The following is an 18,645-nucleotide window of genomic DNA, read 5'->3' on the forward strand; positions in this document are numbered from 1 at the left end:
GTGCTTGGAGGTTTTGAGCCAGTCTCTTGCTAAGACAGGTCCAATACACATCCTGGAGGTCTGTATTGGGGGGAATCCTTTAAAGTCAGCTCTTGGCCTCGCTTCCTGCTGACTTGGTGCTTCTCACATCCATGTCAGACATTTCCCACATCTGGCATGGTATCCTGGTGTCACTCTTGCTTCGCTGATCAAAAGGGGAGCCCATCTCCATCCTGTGGCTGCTGAGGTGCTAGGACTCCAGAGCTTTTAGGTGGGGGAATAAATAAAACTCTGTCCTGGTTCTGTTTCATTGTTGATAATGGCTGGTAGACCTTACAATAGATAGATAGACAGACAGACAGACAGACAGACAGATAGACAGATAGACAGATAGATAGATAGATAGATAGATAGATAGATAGATAGATAGACTCCCACTCAAACATTTGAACTCACCTTCTCATTTAATGCTATTTATGTATTTGTATTGTTTTCTACATTGTAGATTAATACTGAAGATTAACACTTTTTTGTTTACAACATAATTCCATCTGTATTATTTTAGAGTTTTCACATCTTCAGTATTAATTTACAATGCATAAATAATCAAATTAAAGCCATTGAATGAGAAGGCGTGTCCAAACTTTTGACTGGTAGTGTAGATATTGGCTTTAGGATTATGAGCACAGTTCACTCAGCAGTAAGTTTCAATGTTAACGTTGTTCTTTTTTTTTTTACTTTAACTTCCTGAAAATTCAGTTCACTTCAGTTATATATAACCCCAATTCACAAGGCATCATCTTAAGGGAATCTACAGAATTTATACAGATTAACCCAACAAATCAAAGTTTACTTTGGATTTCCTTTGACCAAGCACTAAAAAATGATTGGAAGAGAAAAAATATTAAGAATAAGAAGATTTTAGAACCTTTGTGTTGTAACAAAGGGGCAGCAAATGTGGACATTTTCCAGAAAAACATTGTGGGATGATATCACACATGCCAGTAATTGTTTCAGGAATATTTGAGTTCTGATTCAAATGCAATTATTTGAGCACTTGACCTTTGAAATGAATACAGAGGTGGAGGCCTGATCACCAAGTTGGCAACGCCAAAACTTTAGCCAACTCAAATAAAGTCTTTGAAGATTTGTGCAAACAGTTCAAACTGTTGATGCATGGGTTTGCATTGGTCACTTCAGACATTTTAATCATACTAGTCATTCAGTTGATTGTGGAATGAGGCCACTTGGTGAAACAGTTTTGACTCCAGTTGCAAAGACAACTTTTCCAAGTTCCTGTCAAATCTCTTGTTCTAGATTCTAAGAAAGCTGAGTTAAAACAAACCAAAAAACCAATTCACAAATTCTATTCTATTCTATTCTTTGCGGGTACATGCATGAGCTCTGAGGTTAGGTAGGCAGGCAGTCACAAATGGCGATGGACACACCAATGACAATTTATACACTATATTGCCAAAAGTATTTGCTCACTCATCCAAATAAGCAGAATCGGGTGTTCCAATCACTTCCATGGCCACAGGTGTATGGTATCAAGAACCGAGGCATGCAGACTGCTTTTACAAACATTTGTGAAAGAATGGGTCGCAGCTCACCTGCAGCTGAACACTGTGGGTGTGTCTATGAGGGCATGGCCATGGATGATGTCATGCAGTGGTATATATACTGTATTGGAGAGACAGCATCTATTTACTGCAGTCACCATGGCGGAGGAAAGAGACCTGCCCAAGTACGTACAAACCTTTATGGCAAATTTATTACAATTTCATCAATGTCTCCTTTATATTTTATGGAAGAAGTTGATAATTTCAAGTTTTAAGCTGAAAATATGCCTCTACATATTGACACAATTAGTGACAAGTAACAGGCAAAAAAGTGTTGGTTCTGTAATTTTACAGATTTCTAAGGTAAATGAAAGATATCTTGTACAATTACATACGTTTCTAAAAATGTTGAATTAATTTGTTTTTCTCAGTGTGTAATATCTTTAAGGACTTATAAGTAGTGAAAATACAGTTTTTATCATGATGTTAATTATCTATCTATCTATCTATCTATCTGTCTATCTATTTGTTTAAGACTATTTTCTCAAATCAGACTGTGAAATTTTGTGTTTTTATTCAGGAGGCCATGGGACACCTGTCGAGAGGTTCCGGTCATTGAAGATGAAAGGACGCCATGGAAGCTGATCAAACTACTAAAGATCATCTCTTTGATTGTAGTAGCTCTTTTTGTGTTTGGACTGGCATTGTGTAGCAAGGTTTGCTCTTTTAAATACATTTTTATCAGTGATGCTTGAATTTATGAGGTCATTTAAAGTATTTGATCTTAGTGTGATAACTGCTAAAACTCATTGTGACAAGCTGCTGATTATATTTTGGCTTCACATTGCAGTATTAGTCAACTGATTCAGTGATCTCTGTCTATCTCTTCTCCAGGCTTCTTTGCTTCTCCTCATCACGTTATCAAAAGAAGGCACAAAAGTCATCCCAGATGATCAGAAACCTGTCGCTCTGTTGTGTATCGGCTGTGCTCTAATCGCCCCCAGTGTCCTCCTGTTTCTCAAAAGTGTCTGGAAGTCATGTCACAAAACATCGAAGGTGCCCAGAAAAACAACCACTGCCCTGGTGAGACATAAGTCAACATTTCCTAACTATACCTTGTCTTTGATTGAGAGTCTAAGAGGTATTTGAACTTTTTTCATCACGTTGTTGCTGAAATTTACTGTCTTCTGCCTCTTCTTCAGGTTCTGTTCTTTGAGTTTCTGGTGTCAGTGGGTGCAGCCATTCTCATCATCGTAGCGATGCCTCACTTGGACATTGTGACCAACGTGACCATACTGAACAGTGTAGCCATCTTCTCTGCGCTCCTTCAGGTGGTCGCTCAGTGCACTTCCGAGGAAAGGAACCGCTTCCTGCTGCCTTCCATCACTGCCTTCATCCTCATTCTGCTTGGTTTTGTTCTGTTCCTTGTCCTGTACATCATCAAGGATCCGACTGATACCCAGATGGCCATTTGGGTGGGTCTGGCTGTTGGTGGGGCCTTCTTGGTGTCTTTGAACTGGTGGGAGAACTACTTCAGAGTGATCAGTGAGAACACAAACTCCACCTCCCTCAAGAACTTGTGCAAAGACATAACAAGGTGCCGGAACATGCTGCACATCCTCTCCAGCCTGATCAGGATTGTGGTGACTGCCTGTGTGCTCGGAGCCTACATCCCTCTGGCCAACATGGACTGGGACATCGTGACCTCCATCCCGAGTCGTGAGACCAGGATCATAGCCATCATCATTGGAGTCCAGCTGATCTCTTCAGCTCTTTGTCACTGGTTTTCACTGGTAGCCTGCAAGATGCACGCCGTGCGACGGTGCTTCGTCCTGCCTTTGTATCTGGCCTCTCTGGCTGTGATGGCCCTATTCGTCATCCCCGTAATTGTTAACTATCAGGACTACAGAATAAGCCTGAATGGAACTGCAAGCACCAACTTTACACGCTACTGTAGTTTAGTTGTGGATGCAAGAAACCAAAGTGTGAACGGCAGCGTGTTTCCAGATCTGGTTTTGGATGTTACACACACTCTGTGCTTCCTGGATATGTCCACGATCTTTGACATCGGCATGCTGACAGGTAAGAAACTGGAGCTACAAGTAATGCAATCGCAGTTCAGCACAAATTGTTCACATGACACCCACTAAAACGAGATGATAAACAGTTACATGGTTTAAAAATAGTTTGTGACCAGGTAGAGCAAGATTCTGTGCTCCTATATTACATACTTGTTAGCCACAGTGCTCCGTTGTGTCCAAGGCAATCACCCTCAAGAACCTTGTATCGGGCAGACTTCATTATTTAGTGCTTGCTTGTCTGGATATACTTTTAAACCTCAGCATATAGTTAAGATAAAAATACTTTGCCATGTTCAAAATGTCTTTCTTAACCTTCCCTCAGGATTAGCAGTGTCCTGGTGGCTTGGTCTTGTGCTGGCCACCCTCCATCTCTGGTACCTCAACGTGTATCGCATCCAGAGGACACAGGACCTGTTCATCAGGAGGCTGTATGAAGGAACTTTTATCGAACAGTCTCTGCTCCTCAACACCCGATTTGACATCCGTACCAAAGACAGGAAGAAGTAAGTCTACCATTTTGTTCCTGTGGTTCTTCAAGGTGAGGTGGCTCTTTCTCCTCCAAACCAAAATGTTTCTTACATTGGCAAAATCTTTTCATGTCAAGGTTTAAGGAGCTTGAAACAACAATGGTGTATCTGTGTGCGACCATGTGGCACGAGACCTACGATGAGATGATGAACATTCTGATCTCAATTTTCAGGTGAAAAGCACTGACGTTTTTTTTTGCAGAAATATTCTTTCATATATCTCCTCACCATTCTTCTATCTCAGTCTCGCTGAGTTCCAACAATTTTATAAATTTCTTCTCATCATGTTGAGGTCTGTGGTTGCTAAAGAGAGAAATACTCAGCTTCTTTCTTTGTAACATTTTGAAATTTGATCATCCAACACTATTCGAACCCTGTAATTGTGCTGAATAAATGCCACTAGTAAAGTTAAAAGGAAACAATAAGATGCTTGATTTGAGTGAAAGAACAGTTTGTGAAGAGAACCATCCTTGGACAAGGAAATTCAGAGAAATGTCCTTTTAACAACCTTTAACTTCACATTCTCAGAGTGGATTTTAGTCTGTTTCCTCTCATGTATTCCCCTTAATGTTTGTATGATCTTTGCAGATTGGACAAGTACAGACCAAAGAATGAAACGAAGTTCAAAGATTTCACCTTTGAAGCTCACGTTTACTTTGATGATGCATTCCAACATGTTGAGGGGAGTCAGGAACGTCACCTTAACGAATATGCAGAAAACCTTGTGGAGGTCATCACAGAGGTTTATGGGTGAGAACCATGTTTACAGATAGTCTAAGGTTCACAAGCATTTTAAATCATTTGAATCCAGTTCGGACCTGACAGTGCTCTCTCATTCTCTGTCATCAGCATCTTCCAGAACATTGATGAGAAGTTGTTCAGGAAGCAGCAGCAAATCCCTGACCAGACCATCATAAGAACACCGTATGGAGGTCGTCTGGTCGTCACCATGCCTCATGGGAACAACATTGTGGTTCACTTCAAGGATAAAGAACTCATCCGTCACAAGAAGAGATGGTCTCAGGTATTAAAATGTTACATTTTCATGCATCATTTAAAAGACGTTTCATGTTTAGGTCTTGGTGAAACATTTCGACACTTGAACTGTGGAAAATATCTTCTTGTTTGTTATTTCATATGCAGATCATGTACCTTTATTATCTCCTGGGGTATAAACTCATGACCAAATATTACTCATGCTGGAGGACAGGAGACGATGAGAAGGAGTTGAAAGAGAAGGTCGAGGTGAGATAACAGAGACATTTTCAGATTTTTCATCTGGAGGCCTACTACAGAATAAATGGAAAACAAAGCTAACTGTGCCTGCTTCTCCAGAGAGAGAAGCAAAACACCTACCTCCTGGCTTTAGATGGGGACACAGACTTCCAGCCTGGTGCTGTGATGCTGCTCATCGACCGTATGAAGATGTATCCTCGAGTCGGGGCAGTGTGTGGCAGGATTCACCCCACTGGATCAGGTTTGCATGAACAAAACAGCCATTGAGAAAGTGACATAGAGATAATGTAGAGAATAGCACTCAAGTTTATGGTCTGTATTTCCCCTGCAGGTCCTGCAGTCTGGTTCCAGAAATTTGAATATGCTGTTAGTCACTGGCTGCAGAAGACAGCAGAGCATGTGTATGGATGTGTGCTCTGCAGCCCCGGATGCTTCAGTCTGTTCAGAGCAGCAGCGCTAATGGACGACAATGTGATGAAGAGATATTCAACCAAGTCCATGGAGGCGAGCCACTACATCCAGTATGACCAAGGTAACGTTTTATATCAAAAGTCAAAACTCACCTTTCACAGATGAGTAATTAAACCCTGATTGTAAAACCTGTACTACCTTTAGTAGTGATTTGTTGTGTCATTTTAACAATTTTATTGCAACATCATTATTCATCTATTTATCATTTTTCAAATTGCTAAAGGAAAATAATTAATGGTCTGCATTTGGTGGTTTTCTACCTTAAAGATGCTGTCCGGAGTTTCTGTTTGTTTTCAATTTATGTATCATTTTTTAACAAAGCTTAAATGTGTTAGTCTAGTTCAGGGGTCGGCAACCCGCGGCTCCGGAGCCGCATGCGGCTCTTTCAGCCCTCTGTTGTGGCTCCCTGTAACTTTGGGAAATAAATTGCTCTGCCTTTCAGGCGCGTTTCAATGCATTTTAATATAGAGCGTTTTATTGTGAAATTACCGCTCTTATTTTGACGCGTCACTCCACCGGATGTGCTGCTGGGGTTTTCCTCTGGCTGGGACATGACTATGCATGAGAGCGCAAGGTTGATGCAGAGGAGATGGAGAAGCAACGCCTGTAGTTTCACATTGTTTTGTACTCAAGAATGGCAAGCCTGTATATTAAAGCTCCACTCCAAGAAAGACACGTCTTGTCTTTGATTCAAAAGTGCTCGTGATAGGGTGATACACGTTACTCGCAAGAACACGGCAGCAGGTCAGAGAGTCAGAGGAGTGTCGTCTTGGAAAATAGGGCAGCGACTTACCGGAGAAAAGTTATTAGCTTAAGATAAATAGATTTTACAAGTTAAATAGACACTCGCAAAATATTGATTTCCAGCTAACATTACGTAACATATGAGGTCCAGGAGCAAAAATGACATTAACCAGGTAAGATAAATATTAGTGGTAGGACACAATTTAAAAAATTAATCTAATTAGAGGCTTTGTAATTAATTAATCACGACTGATTAACAAGGGCATAGAGGTAAAAAAAAAAAAAAAAAAAAGCGATATATGCAGTGTTGTCTTCATTTTAAATGCCAAAAGGATTTTGCGGCTCCCGGTGTTTTCTTTTCTGTGGGAAACGGGTCGAAATGGCTCTTTGAGTGTTAAAGGTTGCCGACCCCTGGTCTAGTTCGATACTATAATATAAAGTTAGTATAACGCGATAGGAAAATTTATTCCTGAGCTCTGCCTTCCTCTCATAGACCCCCATGTTATTCCAAAAAGCGCCGGTTGCTGCCGACCAATCAAGTTCGAACTTCAGCTTTATCATGCTGTCAATCAACGGTTACGCGCACAGCAAGCAAGCCCATGCAGAGGTGGGCGAGCTACGCACTAGGCAACCGCGCGCACATTTGTTTTGCTTGTGGAGGACAGAGCATCAGGGATCAGCAACTTCCAGAAAAGTTACCAATCCCACGGCTTGTCAGGCCAAGAGACTGCAGGACGTTTTTTGGCTCAGGGTGCTCGCGTCGCTCCCCGACCACGGCCTCCATAGCCCACCTGACGGCTTCGTTTAGATGCCCGACCTCTGGAGGAAGATGTTGGGGCGTCTGGGACATACTCTTCGTCAGAGGAGTCATGCAATTCTGAACTCTCGATAGAAATAAATAAACAATGTAACACATATACACGCGTAAATGCACTAAGTTTGATAAACAACATCATCGAGAGGGATACACGAGTGTAATCACATATTGAAACTTTACTCGTTCGTCCTAGCAGATTCATGTTATTTTGGTATTAGTACAAGTTAGACTCAATACAGCATTCTAAAGTAATTCCTTTATTATTTACTAAATGTAGAAGAGTGGAAAACAGCAAAACAGGCAAGATGCTGCAGCACTCCGGGCACCACTCTCAGGTACTGCGCGCGTGCACAAATAAAGGGGCGAAATCAGAGGGAGGGACCAACAGTGTTTTGGGAGACGCTGCGATTCAAACTCCGGACAGCAGCTTTAACAGTACTTAAAATAGTTTACAGTGCTTCTCATTGTTCTATTCACACACAGATCTGTCTTACAAGGTGTTCGAAACATTTCATGTTTTTGTTATAATCTTCATTGCTTCTTCTTTATGTGTTTCTTCTTGCTCCTGTCACATATAAATAAATGTTCTATTCCCTGCAGGTGAGGATCGCTGGCTTTGCACTCTGCTGTTGAAGCAAGGATGGAGGGTGGAGTACAACGCAGCATCAGATGCCTACACCAATGCACCAGAGAGCTTCAAAGAACTCTACAACCAGGTGAGTGCTGAACCTAATTAGAACCATTACAACACTGTTACAATGGTCATTAAATTACCACAAAGACTTGATAAATCGATTTGTTTTGAAAGTCAAAATGGATTGGTTTCATGTTATCATTTCATCAACTACCATAGAAGTCATACTGATGTTTCTGTGCCACCTTCAGCGTCGGCGATGGGGACCATCCACGATGGCCAACATCGTAGATCTGCTGGGTGCCACCAACCTGCTCTCCAAGAGAAACTCCTCCATGTCCAAAGCCTTCATGTTTTACCAACTGTTTAGCATCATCTCGGGCACTCTGGCTCCTGCCACAATCTGCCTTTTGGTCGCAGGTTTGTGTTATTTTTGTGCTTCAGAGCATAATCTCCCGCTTACGTGAACTTTTGTAGAATTGTGGTGTCCAAGAACAACATTTAAAGTACCTGCATCCTCCAGGTGGACTGTCCCTCATCTTTAGCATTGATTCTGCTGGCGCTCTGGTCATTGCTGTGATTCCTCCTGCCATCTATCTGGGTCTTTGCTTCCATCTTAAAGCAGACACTCAAATCGCTATAGCAGCAATCATGAGCATCACGTACGCCTTCCTTATGTTGGTGGTGACAATGACCATTATTGGTGAGTTATGTTCAAACTGGTTTAATTTCATGCAGACATATGTGGAACTACTCTACATGGATTTTGTAAAATCAAGCAAGACATGCTGACAGCTGCTTTAATTCTAAGACTTGTTCGTCTCTTTGCCTTCCATCAGCGTCAATGGTGGAGAACTTGGTGTCACCCAGCAACATATTTGTTGTCTGCATGGGCATCATTTACATAGTCACTGCGATAATGCATCCTCAGGAATTTGGCCTCATTTTCTATGGCTTGCTCTACATCGTCTGCGTCCCCAGCGCCTACCTTCTGCTCACCATCTACTCCATGGTCAACATGAACAATGTTTCTTGGGGGACCAGGGAGACGAAACCTGCTGCTGGCGCTGCTCCACCTGCAGTTAACGTCCCGCAATCAAAAGCACAGAAAGGTATGCACGACTTATTGGTAGGCCAATGGCAGGTTGTCCACTAATTGCAAGGTTGGCAGTCATTGACAGCACGTTGAGTACAACTAGCGGCTCAAAAAGCACTGTATAAGAGCAGACAATTTCAACTAATGCTGATATTTACCCCTGCAGCCAAAAGCACCTTTCACCGGCTCTTCTCATGGGTCAAATGTTGCAAAAAGTCCAGCCGGAGATCTCAAGATGGACAAGTCATTAGCAACCAGCAAAATATGATCCCAGAGCAGCCTGAGCCTCAACCACAAAACACCATTGTGGAGGACATAAGTATCCAAGAAGCAGAACAGAGGTGAGTTTGAATGATGGAAAATGAAGTCAGATTCATTATCAGTCATACAAAGCAAGAGATAACACTAATAACGTTTCTGTTTGTCTCTCAGACAAGCGGCACCGGTTTTCAACAATCCAGTTCAAAGTAAGCCCATATTATTTAACAAAAATCAACATGATTTTGTTTCAAAATGCTCAACATAGACGCAAATGCGGTCAAGGTCAAGGTTTACTTCATTGTCAAATTTATCTTAGACAAAGGCAAAAGCAAGCTGCACTGCAACACATAAAACAAAACAAATGCTACTAAAAACATATAAAATACGTAACACATAATAAAGGAAAAACTTAAAATACACACATACCCCCAAACATACATCCCTATGTACAGAACATTTGGCTACTTCCTTTAGGTGATGTGATGCTATCTAATATTTCCGTGACTTGGTCTTTGCTCCAGGTTGGGTCACACAGCTACAGAATGTGTCTGATGACATGCGACTGCAGGAGGAATCACTCGACCAGGTGTGTGTGTCTTATTGATCCTTCTTTAAATCACCTCTGTCCAGGACTTATTAGATTTCCAATCCATAACAATTATCATCACTCTATAGTACATTCATTACATTCATGTATTTGCAGTGGAATGACTTTATCAGTGTTGGGCAGTAACGTCACTAAAAATAGCGTCGTTAGTTTAACTACATTTTTCTGTAACGACGTGATAGCGTCGTTGTTTACAAAATCAAAAAACGTTTCAACAGCTTAGCTGATCTTTTGGTCATGTAGCGCGGTAGCGAACGCAAAAAGCTACATTAAAAATGATTCATGTTGAACTGCTTGAAGCGGAGCTTTCTGCTCTGCTGCAGTCTCATCTCACACTTTTAAGGATCAGACAGTGACATCATCTCCAAACGCCGACATGTCTGTGTCGACCAATAGAAGCGGAGGAACTGTTGATGTCGTCATTCAACAATCCCTTCCTGCGACTTCACTGGATCCACACACACAGATGCTCGCTTCAGTTCACTGAGAGATGGCAGTGAAGGAGGGAGAGTCACCATGGCCCTACCTAAATAGTTATATGAGTTTTTGTGAAAAAACGGAGAAAAGTCGTTTTCAGATGCCTACTGTGCCAGCCCAAGGCGAAGTTTCTGTCAACTTCAAAGACGTCAAATACAAATCTGAGAACCCATATAGAGGTGACTACCGAATATGCACAACCAGCAGCAATTAGCTAACCACCACATGTCAACCGCAGTATAAGATGCACACACAAACGAGCTACTTTTCAACATCTAAAATTCGCGTGGCAGTAAATTAATTAAATTACCCGTAAGGTTGTGGTGGCAGTGTGTGAATGTGTATAAATTGGGGGATTAAATAATTAAACTGATACATATTGGAGGGAAGAGGTATGGGAGAAAACGAGGTAACAGTAAAACCAAAATCTGTCTTCTTCAGTATTACTGTTAACACTATGAGCAAATGGCTGAAAAAAGTAACAGAACGGGTAACAAAAGTGATGGCATAAATGATTAAATATCTTAATCTTAGACTCAAGACCAAAATTGAGTTAAGTATTAGTGGATACAGCACTTAGGGAAAGCACTGAATGATTTTACATAGATATTAGACTTAAGAAATAAAACTTGATTTAATACCCAACGTGAATACCCAAATTATGTATAATATTGTCTTACTATAATATTGGCTTACTTTATATGGAAATTAGATCAAATGTAACCTATTATACCCTCCAATGTAAGTGGTGTGTTAATATAAGCTACTGCAACTTAATTATCAGATACATTATGTCTGCAATACAAACTAAAAAGAAAATCAAAACAATGATTTCTAATGTAAAAAGGTTGATTCATTTTAAATATAGCTCCACATATTCCTCAGTGTATCAGCTTACTAAGTTTGGAGCACTGAGAACAAAAATGATGGTTTAATAATAAACAAGTCAGCATTTTCTTGTCTCCGTTTGACTGACTTCATTAGTCCCTGAAATTTTTTGGTAAGAAAAAAAAGTAACTTGAATGTATTAAGCTACTTTGGCCATATTGCTGTAGCTTAGCTTGCTACATTTCTGTGGGTCATAGCTTTAGTGTAGTAAAGCGTGATTTAACACGGAGTAGCTGGTAGCTTAGCTCATTATAGTTTCCAAGTAGCTTGCCCAACACTGGACTTTATTGTTACTCACTCTGTGTTAACATGCATAAACACTAATAATTCAGTATTTTATTATGTTGACACTAAGTGTCTTGGAGAGTTTTGGGATACATTAAAAGTGCATGTCTGAGTTTTAAGTGGACTGAAAGGATTTCTGTGTCTCCCTGCAGGACGAGGTGAAATTCTGGAACGAGCTTCAGGAGAAATACCTGAAACCTCTGGCTGATGACAAAGAGAGACAGAAGAAGATTGCCAATGACCTGCGAGAGCTAAGAAACAAGGTAAGTGTGGGGAGTTGGACTGTAGTGTATATCTAAATGGAGACGTGTGCGTTTAATGGTGAAATAATGTCATCTTTCTCCCAACACACAGATCAACTTTGCCTTCTTCATCGTGAATGCTTTCTGGTTGGCGGCGACATTCACCCTCCAGGTCTTCAACAAAACCTTCGCCATCAGGATCCCGGCAGTCAACATCAACCTCGAACGAACTGGAGGAACAATCGAAATCGATCCCATAGCCTTAATGTTCATTCTGGGATTTGCTCTTTCGGTTTTTCTCCAGTTCATTGGCATGTTTTATCACAGGTGAACACTGACATCAAATGATTTCTTCTTCATACTGATGATGTTTCATCTTTAAAAAAAAAATCTAATATCATTGTTCTGTGTTCATCCAGGATCTACACTCTGATCCATTATGTGGCTTTTACGGACACTGAGCCCAGAGAGAGAAAACCAGAAGAAGAACAGCATGAATACCTTCCAGGCAAAAAGGTATTTACTGTTCCTACTGCTTACTAACACTAATCTTCACTACTACGTATGCTGCTACTGCTTTTTCAACTGGTCTGCTTCACTACTGGTAATGCTACTGCCACTACAGCTCATTACAAACAGTACTAATCGGCTACAATCAACACTACTTATGGTACAATATATGTGTCAGATAAATAACAGCCTCTGTTTCAAAATTTAAAAATAATAAATAAATCTTTGAATAGTTAGCTATCAGTGTTTGAAAACTTTTTTGCCAAGTTTTGAAGGCTTTGGAAGTTTTTAATGGCTGAGAAAATGTTTTAAATCTCTGGAAATATTATTTTGTAGTTGAGCTTTCACCACTTTTTAAAGGGTTTCTCCAACATATTTTTCGAGTTTTGAGTCTGTTCTCTCTATAAATGTTTGTAAAAGTCTTGTAATGTGAACCTGAAAATTAGTGCATGTCGCATGTTGGAGAAAAAAAGTTCTGAAATGTTGATGCTGATCTGAAACTCTGTAATCTGACTTACCAGATGAAGGATGGAGTTTGCACTGAGTCAGGGCTTTCCATATGAATCATAGTTTTTATCTCTCTGCGTGTAAAAAAAAAAAATTCCACTATTTTGAGCACCAGAGCTGAATAGTTTGCAGCATTTTTCCCCTTCAGCAGGATGATAATGAAGTGTAGCAGACCATTCTGTAATGCACAATGGTCTGGCTAAATGTTAGCTGTGCAGTTAAGTCCATCTCTTCAAACTTCATCCCAAACTCATAATAGCTGATGTCAGTGAGGTAACACCTACTGAAAAGCAGCAACCTTGGTGATGACATTAGCATCTATGATACCAAGAGGATAATTATCCAGCTTAGTGTTTCTATTTATACCCGAGGTTATAATTCCGCTTATTATACGCTCTTTTATTCATTGTAATGAATTGTGAAGTTTTCCAACTACATTAAGATTTATTTTGTCTCCTCCCAGGACGACCAGGACGACCAGGTCTCCAGAGCAGACTCAACCTACGGCTCCCTGCAGGACTCTGAAAGTGACTTTAGTGAAGATGATGATGATCTGTGGGAAAGAAGGGAAAGTAGAGGGACTTTGGTGTAAACACAGATATTTTGCACAAAAAAACACATTTTGAGGACTTTGACGTATCCACTGTGTGTGAGATTTTACCAAAAACTATCCTTAGTATCACAGGTATTATTATTTTGTTTACATTTAGCCAAGTGCAATTCATTTATAAATGGCTCTGCAGAATCTAATATGCATGTTAAGTCTTTATTTTTTTTTAACTTCATAGAAAGTGTTTGTGTTCAGATTGTTGATGCTATTTATGAAGGATTTGAAGTTTTGCTACACTGTGCATGTTGTACTGAGTTTGCTGTTTTTGTTTTTATTGAACTTTAATGTCGAGAGGAATGAAGCTTAGAAACGGTTTGGACTTCCTGAAGAGGAATAAAACTGTATGTGTTTACTGTCACAAACATGCAAATGGAGTTCTTTTAAGGAGAAAAAATGTTAGATTATCACTTCAATAATGGAAATCATGGAAGTTTAAGGTCAGGATTCTGACTCTCATATTGTTTTCACACATGAAGTATTGTATAGGACAGCACACACATATATAATTAGATATCTGCTGCTGCTGCATCACTGGTTCATTGTGTTCAAGTATCTTCTTGTGCTGGTTGTATGTTAAATAGTAAAAATTTGGATTCCAAATATTGCTTTGTCTTTAGTGTTGTCTTATTAAAAGATAGATAGATAGATAGATAGATAGATAGATAGATAGATAGATAGATAGATAGATAGATAGATAGATAGATAGATAGATAGTGTAGGATTTCTGGATATATGTTTTGATATATGTTTGTAAGGGTTTTTTCCACCAATTATAACCGTAAGATTATAATAATGTTTCTGGAACTGGGGTTAAGATTACTTTGAGCAGAATTATTAAGTAGTCTAACTAGTTTTCGGCCAGCGAAATATTTGAGTTAGCCTAAAAATAATAATGCAGCATCTGAAACGTCTTTTGCTGCAGACAAGAAAAACCTCATAAAGTAATCAAAGGAATTATTTTAGCTCAATAAAATTAAAAGTAGAATTTCGGTAGCTGGAATCAAATACAAGTTAGGGACCAAAATGTGAACAATAAACAACTGAGTCAGCTGGATTTAGTTACTAAGCATTTATTTATTAACAATAACAACAGGACAACAACAACTAACTATGATTAATGACGTCTATCAACTAAAAGCACAACACTACACATACAACACAAAACACTAACACAAAACAAACAATAAGCGTAATGTGAATGACAGGGAAGGAAAGGAATAGAGTACAATATTGCAATGCAATATTGGTAGAATATTACGTTGTAATATGGTGCTCTGGGAGGAAGGAATTAGAAGACCACACCTGAAAGCAGCCGTAACTTTTGGGAAATGCCAATGTGAAAATTTGCCAAATGAATGGTTTTAGGGAATCTAAGAATTTAGAGGAATGCGCCAAGTATTCAGTGATTGAAAGGTACTTGCGTGCCCGTGATGATGATGATGAAGGTGATGATGATGCGTGCGGTCCGGTCGGCCTGTGGAAGCGGGTCAGAACAACGGTGGACAGAGTGGAGCCTCAGAATGACGGATAGCAAGTCGACTTCAAAATTCAGGAGAACTCAAAATGGTGCTTTCAGATGTGGTCTTTTAAAGTGTACCTTTGCATATCATTAACTCAGCAGGGGTCTGGTACATCCCCTGTCAGGGGGGCTGAGCTTCAGATGTCCCTCGCAGCGTTACATTCTCAGCTAATTTCTATAACTTTCCAAAATATTAAAATTTTTGAACATGGCTTCTCTCGGAGCATTACTGACAGATAGCTGATTAAAATGATACCAAACATGCTCATATGTGATCGGCAGACACGTTAAAATTAGGACATTGATAATAATCAGGAGGAATAAAATATTAAAAGTAAGGCAAAAGGTAGATTAATCACAAAGTCATTGAAAAGTTCACTTGTTTGGTAAAATGGATGTACATAAAAGGAGTTTTTTTGTCAGAATTGTGGGATGATTGTCTTTGTTAGTTTTGATGTGAGTTCAGAGTTCCGTTGTCTGTGAATGGAATGTCTTTGAAGTGTCCCTCCAGGTTTCTGAGCTTCCTCTCTTCTGTGGTTCAGGAATCAGTCAGAATTTTTATTGCCATCAATTTGGTTCCTTTGGGACTTGATGGTGCTTGGAGGGTTTGAGCCAGTCTCTTGCTAAGACAGGTCCAATACACATCCTGGAGGTCTGTATTGGGGGGAATCCTTTAAAGTCAGCTCTTGGCCTCACTTCCTGCTGACTTGGTGCTTCTCACATCCATGTCAGACATGTCCCACATCTGGCATGGTATCCTGGTGTCACTCTTGCTTCGCTGATCAAAAGGGGAGCCCATCTCCATCCTGTGGCTGCTGAGGTGCTAGGACTCCAGAGCTTTTAGGTGGGGGAATAAACAAAACTCTGTCCTGGTTCTGTTTCATTGTTGATAATGGCTGGTAGACCTTACAATAGACAGACAGACAGACAGACAGACAGACAGACAGACAGACAGACAGATAGACAGATAGATAGATAGATAGATGGTTGATGCAAGAGGTACGGACCCGTACCGGTAGCATCTGTACTAGAGGTACGGATGTGTTAAGGTCACTGAAGAGCTGGCGATGGTTAACTACTATTTGCTGCACATTACAGGCAGTTGATATGAATGACTTTGACGGCGAACATTGTATAATTTAACTAAAAATACACCGTCTCCTCTCACACTTTACGTAGACAATGTAGTTTTTACACTTTTAGACGCCGTGTCTAAATTGTTTGAAGTCCAGTTCCTATTAATTAGTTTACCGCGTTCAGTGGTGGAAGCGGCTGACGAACTCCATTGCAAATGTTCCCATTTAATTTCGGACGCTAATTTACAAGATAAAATTAAGGATGTCGAATATGAAACAAACACTCCTGAATGGTGAGGAGCAGCTCTTTAATTCGGCATGAATTAAAAAAAACCACAAACTCGATTTACTGTGATATTGTGAGATTTGTTTGTGGTGATGTAACTTAGCCATTCAACAGAGTCCGCTAACATTAAAGTGACTGTGACAGGGTCTGTGTTGACAGACGCAGAAAATACGTCAGGGTTTTGTTTAGGTTGTTAATATGTAATAGTCTGTCGCTACTTTTGAAGGTAAAAAAATACTTATAGTTTGCTGGCTGTTAGTTCCACCATTCATTCCGCAGATTCACCTGGAATCGCCTTCATCAGCGTTGCCGGCTCATTAATATTTATGTACATCGGATTACCAGCCAATCACGAAGCGCGTTCATCAGCCGGCTCATTAATATTTATGTTAAGGGAAAGTGCCGTATCCGTTGGCCACAGGTTTGTTTAGGTTGTTAATATGTAATAGTCTGTCACTACTTTTGAAGGTAAAAAAATACTTATAGTTTGCTGGCTGTTAGTTCCGCCATTCATTCCGCAGATTCACCTCGAATCACGGAAGCGCCTTCATCAGCGTCGCCGGCTCATTAATATTTATGTTCGTCGGATTACCAGCCAATCACGAAGCGCGTTCATCAGCCGGCTCATTAATATTTATGTCCGGCTCATTAATATTTATGTTAAGGGAAAGTGCCGTATCCGTAGGCCACAGGCTACGGGTACGGGTCCGTATCTGTAGACACTACCTAGATAGATAGATAGACTTTGACTTTTAGCAAACTTTAATTATGTGACATTCTGACAATATCTCAAGACATTTACATTTTTACATGTAAATTAATAAAACAATATTAAATATAACACACACTGTCTCTCACACACACACACACACACACACACACACACACTCAAAAAACAAAAACAAAAACTAGTCCTTCAGAAATTGAGTACTAAAGAGCCATCCTTCTCCAGCGAGCACAGGACCTGCCTGACAGCCCACACATCCCTAAAACCATCCAAGTTGTTTGTCAATTTATAAAATGCGTATTCAATTCTGAGTCGAGCTGCTACCAAACCCTTCAAACAAGAGACTGGGTCAGTCCAGCCCCACCCCCAGCACTTTGTTCTTACGACTTTTCCATATTGCCAATTTGGCACTAGCAAAGACAAAATTAATCAACACCAGAGTTCACTTTTTCTTGGGAGTGTATTTGGGACCAAAGATGAAAAGGGGAAAAGAAAACACCTCTCCCAAACCCCCCACCCACTCCTGCAGCGTTCCAAAAAGCCCTGCTAGTCTAGGACAGGACAGCACCAGGTGTTCGGTGGTCTCTGTGTGAGAGCAGAAAGGACATCCATCCCCAGTGCTTGGATCAAGGTGAGCTCTGTATCTGTTTGTAGCTATTACTCCATGTATAATCCTCCACTGGAGATCAGCCACACGTTTCTCCACAGGAGGCTTATACAGGACCCTCCAGCTGCCGTTAGGGGAAAAGCCTGAGCCAAAACTCTCAGTCCACTTGGACTCCCTGACTCTAGTGAGGGAGTCCAGGTTCAGCACCTTCATGCAGCTCAGGTAAAACTGCTTTCCTGTGCAGGAGCTCAAAGTACCCAGTGCTGGACTCCTCAGAGACAGCAGCAGCCCACTCTGCTCTCTCCAGTCACCCACTGCAGGATTCACACTCAAGAGACGGGAAGGTGTACTCATGGCCGTCTGTCCAACGCTCGGCCAGACCCCGACTCTGAGCAAAGGCCCTGAGGGGCCCCGACAGGGACTGCCATACCTCCTTCATCAAGTTCTGCAGCACTCTGGTTGATCTTATGCCAGTAAGCTGAGCCAGTCTCTCCACGGGGATTCTTGCGAGGTGTCCAAGCTTCGTGACTCCTGCTTTAACGAAAGCACTTTTCAACGTGACGGAGGACAGCACGGTGCTAACCAGGAGATCATTACTGAAAAGTGGCTCCTCAAACAGCCACGTCCCGGGCTTTGGGTCAGACATTCGAGTGAACACTAGAGTCCTCCAGGCCTCAAACACAGACATGTAAAAAGGTGAGAGTTCAGTGAAGCTTGGAGCAGGGGGCTTCAGCAGGAACAGCTGCTTGTCCAGTCCCAGTCCTCCAGCTTTCCGGAGCAGCAGCACAGCTAACACCGACCAGCTGAGAGATGATCTATACAGCAGCCGCTGAGCTGCCTGAAGCCTGAAAGCTGCAGTCCTGGAGGCGATGTCGATCAGGCCCTGTCCCCCCTCT

General features: G+C 41.0%; 1 protein-coding gene across 1 annotated transcript; it reads left to right on the top strand.

The window, feature by feature from the left end:
- The first annotated feature begins 1,627 nt into the window (after positions 1–1,627).
- LOC127536087 (chitin synthase chs-2-like) lies at positions 1,628–12,255 on the top strand. The gene is made up of 12 exons (XM_051955545.1): positions 1,628–1,726; positions 2,744–3,381; positions 4,999–5,173; positions 5,293–5,394; positions 5,491–5,626; positions 5,717–5,917; positions 8,018–8,133; positions 8,303–8,471; positions 8,575–8,754; positions 8,891–9,132; positions 11,818–11,928; positions 12,235–12,255. Exons 1-12 carry the CDS (start codon positions 1,628–1,630, stop codon positions 12,253–12,255), a joined length of 2,190 nt encoding a protein of 729 aa, XP_051811505.1.
- The last annotated feature ends 6,390 nt before the right edge of the window (positions 12,256–18,645 follow it).

Source organism: Acanthochromis polyacanthus, chromosome 11 (assembly GCF_021347895.1).
Source record: "Acanthochromis polyacanthus isolate Apoly-LR-REF ecotype Palm Island chromosome 11, KAUST_Apoly_ChrSc, whole genome shotgun sequence".
Classification (NCBI taxonomy): domain Eukaryota; kingdom Metazoa; phylum Chordata; class Actinopteri; family Pomacentridae; genus Acanthochromis; species Acanthochromis polyacanthus.

Excerpts from the sequence above, each read along its gene's own strand:
- LOC127536087 (XM_051955545.1), top strand. The coding sequence starts at position 1,628 with ATGGCCATGGATGATGTCATGCAGTGGTATATATACTGTATTGGAGAG. Across the intron at positions 8,472-8,574 it reads AATCTGCCTTTTGGTCGCAG|GTGGACTGTCCCTCATCTTT; the intron begins GTTTGTGTTATT and ends TGCATCCTCCAG. Across the intron at positions 9,133-11,817 it reads CTGGCGCTGCTCCACCTGCA|GACGAGGTGAAATTCTGGAA; the intron begins GTTAACGTCCCG and ends GTCTCCCTGCAG.